We start from the raw sequence: 10,000 nt of genomic DNA, 5'->3' as shown, positions 1-10,000 counted from the left end.
TGTGCAGTTGTTTAGTTTCCAGCTCCTTCGAGGTCTGAGTTACGTTCACAAACAGAAGATCCTCCACCGGGACCTGAAGCCTCAGAACCTCCTGATCAGCTTCAGAGGAGAACTCAAGCTCGCAGACTTCGGTGAGAACCCGACCGGGACTCAAACCGGACTAAAACAGGCTCTGAACCAGGACTGAACCAGGACTAACCCAGCGTCTCTGGTCCCAGGTCTGGCCCGGTCCAAGTCCGTCCCCTGTCAGACCTTCTCGTCTGAAGTGGTCACGCTGTGGTACAGACCTCCTGAAGTCCTCCTGGGCTCCACGGACTACACCAGCGCCCTGGACATGTGGTACTGGACCAGGACTAGACCAGGACTGGACCAGGACTGGACCAGGACTGGACCAGGACTGGACCAGGACTGGACCAGGACTGGACCAGGACTAAACCAGGACTACACCAGCGCCCTGGACATGTGGTACTGGACCAGGACTAGACCAGGACTGGACCAGGACTGGACCAGACTGGACCAGGACTGGACCAGGACTGGACCAGGACTAAACCAGGACTACACCAGCGCCCTGGACATGTGGTACTGGACCAGGACTAGACCAGGACTAGACCAGGACTGGACCAGGACTGGACCAGGACTGGACCAGGACTGGACCAGGACTAAACCAGGACTACACCAGCGCCCTGGACATGTGGTACTGGACCAGGACTAGACCAGGACTGGACCAGGACTAGACCAGGACTACACCAGGACTACAACTGGACCTGGACTAGACCAGGACTAGACCAGGACTGGACCAGGACTAGACCAGGACTAAACCAGGACTACACCAGGACTGGACAGGACTAGACCAGGACTAAACCAGGACTGGACCAGGACTGGACCAGGCCTGACGCAGGACTGTTTGTTCAGGGGAGCAGGGTGTATTCTGGTGGAGATGCTGCAGGGGGCGCCGGCGTTTCCTGGACTTTCTGACGTCTCTGAACAACTCAGGAAGATCTTCTCTGTGAGTAAAAAACTGGGTTAGTCCTGGTTTAGACCTGGTTTAGTCCTGGTTTAGTCCTGGTTTAGACCTGGTTTAGACCTGGTTTAGTCCTGGTTTAGTCCTGGTTTAGACCTGGTTTAGTCCTGGTTTAGTCCTGGTTTAGTCCTGGTTTAGTCCTGGTTTAGACCTGGTTTAGATCTGGTTTAGTCCTAGTTTAGACCTGGTTTAGACCTGGTTTAGACCTGGTTTACCTGGTTTAGTCCTGGTTTAGTCCTGGTTTAGTCCTGGTTTAGACCTGGTTTAGACCTGGTTTAGACCTGGTTTAGACCTGGTTTAGACCTGGTTCTGGTCTGGTTCTGGTCTGGTTCTGGTCTGGTTTTGCAGGTTCTGGGCGTCCCATCTGAGGAGACTTGGCCTGGAGTCTCTCTGCTCCCGAACTACAGCACAGGTGAGTCTGGGTCCTGGTTTAGTCCTGGTTTAGTCCTGGTCTAGTCCTGGTTTAGTCCTGGTTTAGTCCTGGTCTAGTCCTGGTTTAGTTCTTGATAAATGTTCTTTTGTTCCAGAGGGTTTTGGGCGCTGTGACCCTCGACCTTTGCGGAGCGTCTGGAAAAGGTCAGATTCCCGGTGTTTGGCTCAAAGGAACAAAAAAAAAAAAACGTGTCCACATGTGGGACAAGATTTGAACCACCGACTTTAGACTAGTCCTGGTCCTGGTCCTGGTTTAGTCCTGGTTCAGTTCTGGTCCTGGTTCAATTCTGGTCCTGGTTCTGGTCCTGGTGGTTCAGTTCTGGTCCTGGTTCAGTTCTGGTTCTGGTCCTGGTCCTGGTCCTGGTTCACTTCTGGTCCTGGTTCTGGTCCTGGTTCAGTTCTGGTCCTGGTCCTGGTTCAGTCTGGTTCTGGTCCTGGTTCCTGGTCTGGTTCTGGTCCTGTTCAGTTCTGGTCCTGGTTCAGTTCTGGTCCTGGTCCTGGTTCAGTTCTGGTCCTGGTTCACTTCTGGTCCTGGTTCTGGTCCTGGTCCTGGTTCAGTTCTGGTCCTGGTTCTGGTCCTGGTTCAGTTCTGGTCCTGGTTCAGTTCTGGTCCTGGTTCTGGTCCTGGTCCTGGTTCAGTTCTGGTCCTGGTCCTGGTTCAGTTCTGGTTCTGGTCTCAGGTTGGGGATGCTTCCGTCTAAAACCTCGGACCTGATCCAGGATCTGCTCAGACCGAACCCCAGAGTCCGGATCTCGGCTCAGGACGGACTTCAGCACAAATACTTCAGCTCCCTGCCCCCCGCAGTACACGCAGTACCTGACCGTGAGTACTACAAATACTACTACTACACGCAGTACCTGACCGTGAGTACTACAAATACTACTACTACACGCAGTACCTGACCGTGAGTACTACAAATACTACTACTACACGCAGTACCTGACCGTGAGTACTACAAATACTACTACTACTACACGCAGTACCTGACCGTGAGTACTACAAATACTACTACTACTACTACTACACGCAGTACCTGACCGTGAGTACTACAAATACTACTACTACTACTACTACTACTACTACTACTACTACACGCAGTACCTGACCGTGAGTACTACAAATACTACTACTACTACTACTACTACACGCAGTACCTGACCGTGAGTACTACTACTAACTACTACTACTACTACTACTACTACTACACGCAGTACCTGACCGTGAGTACTACAAATACTACTACTACTACTACTACACGCAGTACCTGACCGTGAGTACTACAAATACTACTACTACTACTACTGCAAATACTACTTCTTTGACTGATTTCTTGATTTCAGATGAGTCTATTTTTAAAGTTCCTGGGGTGAGTCTGGAGGCTGAAGTCCGAGACCGGTTCTACCCCGGTCCCAGAGTCCGGACTTCACTGCTGGACCGGGCCAAGTTCTGGTGAAGGAAGTGACATCACGAGGAAGCCCGGAAACAGGAAGAGATGCAGCGGATCAGGCAGGAGCGGATCCTGAGGCGCAGACTACCGGATCTGCGTCACCAGGAAGTGAGCGGGACGGCAACAGAGGGACAAACCTCTGAAACGGGACAAACCTCTGTCTTTATTATTTGATTTTGATTTGATTTTATTTGAGTGTTTTGTGGTTTGAGTTGGTCTGTTGTAAATGCAGCTTCAGGTGGATTTACATTTGGAGATTTGACTGAATAAAAACAACACATTGATTATTAAAGAGTCACCCTAATGTCACAGATAATACTCCCTACAGCTGTACAAGAACTCGCCCTTGTGTCACAGATAATACTCCCTACAACTGTACGTCAGCTCACCTCCGTGGGCCTCTTGTCTGTGATATTTTGTATTTATATGATTATATTTCTGTTTTTGACTTGTACATTTACTTTTCTATGTTTCTGTTTCTGTTGTTTTTGTGTTTTCTCTTTGTTGTTATATTATTTCTCTGTGATGTGTGACTCCTGGGTCCGAGTCTTTTCTGTGGATCAATACAGTTTGAGTCAGAAATATTAAAATTATCACGAACAAAACATGTTTATCCCAAAGGGGTCAAAGGTCACTTGGGGAGGGCATCCGAGCGAAAAAGTCCCATCACCGTGACTTTTTTGACTTTTAGTTTATCATTTAGTGAATCGATCATAAAACTATCGATCCATGAATCGATCCATTGAATCGATCCATTGAATCGATCCATTGAATCGATCCGCGCTGTTTCCCTGTGAGTGCGCATGCGCGGGGCGGCGGTAAACATGGCGGCCGTTAGCTCCGTGTCGCGGCTCCAGGATTTACCTTCAGACCCGCTGCTGCACGTGCTGTCCTACCTGAGCTTCAGAGACCTGCTCAGGTACGAGCCTGACCCGGACCGACCCGGACAGACCCGGACAGACCCGGACAGACCCGGACAGACCCGGGTCTGTGCCCGGAGGAACCCGGGACACCCGGACAGAGCGAAGCTAGCGGCTAATGCTAATGCTAAAAACACAGCAGCGGAGGCTACATGCTAAAAACAATCACAAAGAAATACAAGTGTTTTAAAGAAATACAAGTGTTTTAAAGAAATACAAGTGTTTTAAAGAAATACAAGTGTTTTAAAGAAATACAAGTGTTTTAAAGAAATACAAGTGTTTTAAAGACACAGATCAGGACGAAGAGCAGCTCCCGCGCCCTTTATCCGTGTGTGACACTTTAAACATGTTAATTATCAGGTTAAAACTTTAGAAAGAGTTTTTACAGCGTTTACAGACGCACAGGAGACTGTGGTCCAAACCAGAGCGCGTCATAAAAGCATTAAACCCCCTACAGAACCTCCTGTACAGAACCTCCTGTAGAACCTCCTGCTCTCACTGAGGAGCAGAAACTTCATCAACTCCTGCTGCAAGTCTGTAGGTTTGACCAGAACCTCCTGAGAACAGAACCTCCTGAGAACAGAACCTCCTGAGAACAGAACCTCCTGAGAACAGAACCTCCTGAGAACAGTCTCTGAGTGCAGCTGCAGTCACATGTGTGTGTTGTGTGTTTGTGTGTTGTTGTGTGTTTTACAGTTGCAGTCACATGTGTGTGTTGTGTGTTTGTGTGTTGTTGTGTGTTTTACAGTTGCAGTCACATGTGTGTGTTTTTATAGTTGCAGTCACATGTGTGTGTGTGTGTGTGTGTGTGTTGTGTGTTTTACAGTTGCAGTCACATGTGTGTGTTGTGTGTTTTACAGTTGCAGTCACGTGTGCAGACGTCTGAATGACCTGAGCAAACACAATCCTCTGTGGAAGAGACTCTGTCACCAGCACTGGCTCCTCAAAGAGTGAGTACAACTACTATTACTACTACTACAAGTACTACTACTACTACTACTACTACTGCTACTACTACTATTACTAATACTACTATTACTACTACTGCTACTACTACTACTGTTATTACTGTTACTTCTTACAATAAAAACTCTGCCAAGTACATAAACTGCTGTGTGTTTATACAATAGTACTACTGCTTGTACTTTTACTACTTCAGTACTCTGTGTGTGAGTATGACCTGAACTGTGTGTGTGTGTGTGTGTTCATGTGTGTGTTCATGTGTGTGTTCATGTGTTCATGTGTGTGTTCATGTGTGTGTTCATGTGTGTGTTATGTGTGTGTTCATGTGTTCATGTGTGTGCTGCAGGTCAGACCGTGCTCAGAGCGCCCTCTCCTGGTACGACCTGTTCGTGCAGACGTACTCAGACCTGGGTCGGTACGTGGACGTTTACGCTGAGCTCAAACACACGTGGGACCAACTCACCGCCTTCCTCCAGCTCAAGTGTCCTCGCATCATCGCCTCGCTCAAAGGTACTGCACCCTGCACTGCCCCCTGCACCTGCCCACTGCACCTGCCCCCTGCACCTGCCCACTGCACCTGCCCCCTGCACCTGCCCACTGCACCTGCCCCCTGCACCTGCCCCACTGCACCTGCCTGTCACAGGTGCTGCTCCTGTCTCAGAGAGGTAGTTCATGTTCATAAACATGTTTGTGTCTCGTGGAGCAGGTGCAGGTTCTGAGTTTGTCACAATAACTTTATGAAGTCTGATCTGTCACTACAGAGAAATACTGCGACAAACAATAAAACTGAAACTATTTTATGACACAAAAACCAAATCTGAAAATCCCAGTAGAAAGACAGAGAGATAGAATCAAATAAATCATCCAGTGAGGTTCATTTGGTCTTCTGATCATTTATGCTCTTAGGTTCTTCTGCTTCTCCTGCTCCCTGTGCTCTTCCTCAGAGTCTTCCTCAGACTTCCTCAGAGTCTTCCTCAGAGTCTTCCTCTCTTCCTCAGAGTCTTCCTCAGACTCTTCCTCAGAGTCTTCCTCAGAGTCTTCCTCAGAGTCTTCCTCAGAGTCTCTTCCTCAGACTCTTCCTCAGACTCTCCTCCAGAGTCTTCCTCTCTTCCTCAGAGTCTTCCTCAGACTCTTCCTCAGACTCTTCCTCAGAGTCTTCCTCAGAGTCTTCCTCAGAGTCTCTCAGAGTCTTCGTCTTCGTCTGGTGATGTTTCTGTGTCGTGAGGCTCAGTTGATTTAAACAGGTTTTGTCTTTGTCTCGTTGGAGTCAGGACGACAGCGCCACCTGCAGACGCACTTCCTCAGGACAGAATCACAGGAGTGTGAGTGGAAAAAAAACCCTCGTCCTGTTTATTGTCCCGTGAGCATGTTTCTGTATTTCGATTTCCTCTTTAATCCAGAAACGATGTTTGTGGGACAGAGGACAACAAAAACCTGTTTAAATCAGCTGAACGACACGACACAGAAACAAGACGAGACTCTGAGGAAAAGCACAGGGAGCAGAACAAACTGTCAGGAGGAAAAAAGAACCTCATGACTTATAATAGAATAATACTTTATTCATTCTGAAGGAACTTCTTGAAACCATTTTTGAGTAAACAGTTTTAAATCGTCAGGATCATGTGAGTCCAGAGCCACGACACATAAACCACAGAGTCACCAGTGACAGAAGAACAGAAACTACTCTGGAAACTCTGGAAACTCTGTCAGTGTGGACACAGAAAACACTCACACGCTGCAGCTTCGTGTTTCTTGTTTGTAACGAGAAGTGGCTGTAGCGGTTGTGGTTTGGGCCGAGTCGTGTTTACAGCACAAATGTTGATGTTGTGATGTTGTTGTTCTGTGTGTGTCCTGTAGAGGGAGCCACAGAGTCAGAGCTGGACGCCGTGGAGGCTCAGATCGAACTCAAACTCCCAAACGACTATCGCTGCAGCTGCAGGATCCACAACGGACAGAAGCTCGTCATCCCAGGGTCAGGACTAAACCAGGACTAAACCAGGACTAAACCAGGACTAAACAAGGACTAAAACAGGACTAAAACAAGGACTAAACCAGGACTAAAACAAGACTAAACAAGGACTAAACCAGGACTAAACCAGGACTAAAACGAGACTATAACAGGACTAAAATAGTAAGAAGCCTGGTCTAACCCTGATCTTGTCTCTGTCTTGTCTCTCGGTCTAACCCCGGTCTGGTCTTGGTCCGGGTCTGGGTCTTGGTCTGGGTCCTGGTCTTGGTCTGGGTCTGGGTCCTGGTCTGGGTCTTGGTCCGGGTCCTGGTCTGGGTCCTGGTCTGGGTCCGGTCTGTGGTCAGGCTGATGGGCAGCATGTCTCTGTCCAATCACTATCGCTCGGAGGTTCTTCTGGACGTGGAGACGGCGGCCGGAGGGTTTCAGACTCGTCCAGGGATGAAGCTCTGTCTCCCTCTGACCTTCTGCTTCCACACGGGACTGTCCCAGTACCTGAGTCTGGACCACGAGGAGGGACGGACCCGAGGGGAGGTGTTCTACCCCTGCCCGGTGAGGACGGGGGGAGGACGGGGGGAGGACGGGGGGAGGACAACAGTTATTCATCTTGGTTCCTCTGGATGTTCCTCATGTTCTTCTTTGTTCTTCTGTAGAACCAGAGAGCCTCAGACCCTTCAGCCATCGACATGTTCATCACAGGTCTGCACCTCCTCCCTCCTCCTCCTCCTCTGTCTCCTCCTCTGTCTCCTCCTCTGTCTCCTCTGTCTCCTCTGTCTCCTCCTCTGTCTCCTGTCTCCTCCTCTGTCTCCTCTGTCTCCTCCTCTGTCTCCTCCTCTGTCTCCTCTGTCTCTCCTCTGTCTCTCTCTCCTCCTCCTCTGTCTCCTCCTCCTCCCTCTGTCTCTCCTCTGTCTCCTTCTCTGTCTCTTCCTCTGTCTCCTGTCTCCTCTGTCTCCTCCTCTGTCTCCTCTCTCTGTCTCCTCCTCTCTCCTCCTCTGTCTCCTCCTCTGTCTCCTCCTCTGTCCTCCTCCTCCTCTCTGTCTCTCTCTGTCTCTGTCCTCCTCTGTCTCTCTGTCTCCTCTCTGTCTCTCCTCCTCTGTCTCCTCCTCTGTCCTCCTCTCTCCTCTGTCTCCTCCTCTGTCTCCTCCTCTGTCTCCTCTGTCTCCTCTGTCTCCTCTGTCTCCTCTGTCTCCTCCTCTGTCTCCTTCTCTGTCTCCTCTGTCTCCTTCTCCTCCCTCTTCGTTCACTTTTCTTCTTCTCGTGGTTCAGGTTCTAGTTTCTCGTCCTGGTTCTCGTCGTACGTGCAGAACGTCGTGAGCGGAGAGTTTCCCATCATCAGAGACCAAATCTTCAGGTAACACTCACCTGACGCCAGCTGACCAATCAGAGCTCACCTCCTTAAACCCCAACCAATCACAATACTGGGCCCTATGTGCTGATTGGCTGTCATATGGTCATGCTGCTCTCTGATTGGCTGTTGTGTGGTCGTGCTGCTCTCTGATTGGCTCCTCAGGTACGTTCATGAAAAAGGCTGTGTGGCGACGACGGATGACATCACCGTTTCCGTGTCGACGTCGTTCCTCCCGGAGCTTTCCTCAGTCCATCCCCCGCACTACTTCTTCACCTACAGGATCAGGTGAGACCGGGACCGGACCAGGACCGGACCCAGGGACCGGACCACAGGGACCGGACCACAGGACTGGACCACAGGGACCGGACCACAGGGACCGGACCACAGGGACTGGACCAGGACCGGACCACAGAGACTGGACCAGGACCGGACCACAGGGACTGGACCAGGACTGGACCAGACCGGACCACAGGGACTGGACCAGGACTGACCAGGACCAGGACTGGACCACAGGGACTGGACCAGGACTGGAGCAGGACCAAACCAGGACCGGACCAGGACAGTAAAACATCTCAACTGGACAGAGCCAAGGGATAATTCAGGGACTAAAACTGGGACTAAACCAGGTCTAACTCCGGTCTGTGGTCTGTGGTCTGTGGTCCGTGGTCTGTGGTCCGTGTGTCTCGTCAGGATAGAGATGTCTGCGTGTGCTCCTGCGTCTGCGTCCTGTCAGCTCGACTCCAGATACTGGAAGATCACCACCTCAGACGGAAACGTGGAGGAAGTCCAAGGCCCGGGGGTCGTCGGTACGAAACTCACACACTGGGGTCAGAACCTCACACACGGGGTCAGAACCTCACACACGGGGTCAGAACCTCACACAGGGTCAGAACCTCACACACGGGGTCAGAACCTCACACACTGGTCAGAACCTCACACACGGGGTCAGACACCTCACCTCACACGGGGTCAGAACCTCACACACGGGGTCAGAACCTCACACGGGGTCAGAACCTCACACTGGGTCAGAACCTCACACACTGAGTCAGAACCTCACACACGGGGTCAGAACCTCACACACTGGGTCAGAACCTCACACACTGGGTCAGAACCTCATACGGGGTCAGAACCTCTTACATTCAGATTGGACTCAGCGTGGGTTTAGACTCAGAAATCCCTGGAAAAACATTCTGACTGAGCAGGGGAGTCGCCTCTCCACAGATCTGACCTGGAACTCGGTCTGGTTTGGTCTCCATGGAGATAAAGATCTGACACCGCTGTCTGAACCCAGCACCACAAAAACTCAGACCAGACTGTAGGAGCTGTTTTTTAGATGTTCCTCAGACGTTCCTCAGACGTTCCTCAGACGTTCCTCAGACGTTCCTCAGATGTTCTGTGGTTGTGTGGTTTGTTTGCAGGTGAGTTCCCGGTGATGACTCCAGGTAAAGTCCATGAGTACGCCTCCTGCACCACCTTCTCCACCCCCTCAGAATACATGGAGGGACACTACACCTTCCACCGGCTGGGTAAGACTCTGCACCGGGCTACCGGTTAGTCCTGGTCTAGTCCTTGTTTTTAGTCCTGGTCTAGTCCTTGGTTTAGTCCTGTCTAGTCCTTGTTTAGTCCTGGTCTAGTCCCGTTTAGTCCTGTCTAGTCCTGGTTTAGTCCTGGTGGTCTAGTCCTCTAGTCCCGGTTTAGTCCTGGTCTAGTCCTGGTTAGTTAAGGTAGTCTGTCTAGTCCTTGTTTAGTCCTGGTCTAGTCCCGGTTTATGTGTAGTCCTGCGTTTAGTCCTGGTCTAGTCCCGGTTTAGTCCTGGTCTAGTCCCGGTTTAGTCCTGGTCCTGACTGTTTCTTGTTTTTGCAGCGAACAAAGAGGAGGTGTTCCAGGTGGCCATCCCACGCT

At 50.5% G+C, this 10,000-nt stretch overlaps 2 protein-coding genes across 7 annotated transcripts in view; both read left to right on the top strand.

Annotated features, from left to right (window-relative positions):
* Positions 1–3,506, top strand: part of cdk15 (cyclin-dependent kinase 15) — a gene marked incomplete at its 5' end in the record, with an annotated part of 8,779 nt that extends 5,273 nt beyond the window's left edge. Inside the window, 7 exons of the mRNA XM_055166391.1 lie at positions 8–131; positions 219–339; positions 913–1,006; positions 1,370–1,433; positions 1,549–1,597; positions 2,134–2,276; positions 2,795–3,506. Coding sequence (XP_055022366.1) covers positions 8–131; positions 219–339; positions 913–1,006; positions 1,370–1,433; positions 1,549–1,597; positions 2,134–2,276; positions 2,795–2,907 — 708 coding nt within the window. The remainder of the gene's footprint in view (positions 1–7; positions 132–218; positions 340–912; positions 1,007–1,369; positions 1,434–1,548; positions 1,598–2,133; positions 2,277–2,794) is intronic.
* Positions 3,507–3,688: 182 nt separating this feature from the next.
* The window catches only part of fbxo3 (F-box protein 3), a 9,842-nt gene continuing 3,530 nt past the window's right edge, over positions 3,689–10,000 (top strand). For 3 of the 6 annotated variants that reach the window (XM_055166367.1, XM_055166363.1, XM_055166355.1), the window contains exons 1-9: positions 3,689–3,820; positions 4,682–4,771; positions 5,131–5,294; positions 6,642–6,756; positions 7,098–7,302; positions 7,404–7,449; positions 8,017–8,101; positions 8,261–8,383; positions 9,962–10,000. The exon at positions 9,962–10,000 is cut by the window's right edge and continues 44 nt beyond it. In XM_055166367.1, the coding sequence (XP_055022342.1) occupies positions 3,705–3,820; positions 4,682–4,771; positions 5,131–5,294; positions 6,642–6,756; positions 7,098–7,302; positions 7,404–7,449; positions 8,017–8,101; positions 8,261–8,383; positions 9,962–10,000 (983 nt within the window). In that variant the 5' untranslated portion in view covers positions 3,689–3,704. Of the gene's footprint in view, positions 3,821–4,681; positions 4,772–5,130; positions 5,295–6,641; positions 6,757–7,097; positions 7,303–7,403; positions 7,450–8,016; positions 8,102–8,260; positions 8,384–8,788; positions 8,905–9,516; positions 9,625–9,961 lie in introns of all 6 variants that reach the window. The other 3 variants (XR_008633727.1, XM_055166349.1, XR_008633731.1) reach the window with 2 other exon arrangements.

The sequence above is a fragment of the Boleophthalmus pectinirostris genome, unplaced genomic scaffold, assembly GCF_026225935.1.
Source record: "Boleophthalmus pectinirostris isolate CB_2022bp ecotype Guang Dong unplaced genomic scaffold, ASM2622593v1 HiC_scaffold_11, whole genome shotgun sequence".
In the NCBI taxonomy this organism is placed as follows: Eukaryota; Metazoa; Chordata; class Actinopteri; order Gobiiformes; family Gobiidae; genus Boleophthalmus; species Boleophthalmus pectinirostris.
This window is presented reverse-complemented; position numbering and strand designations above follow the sequence as displayed.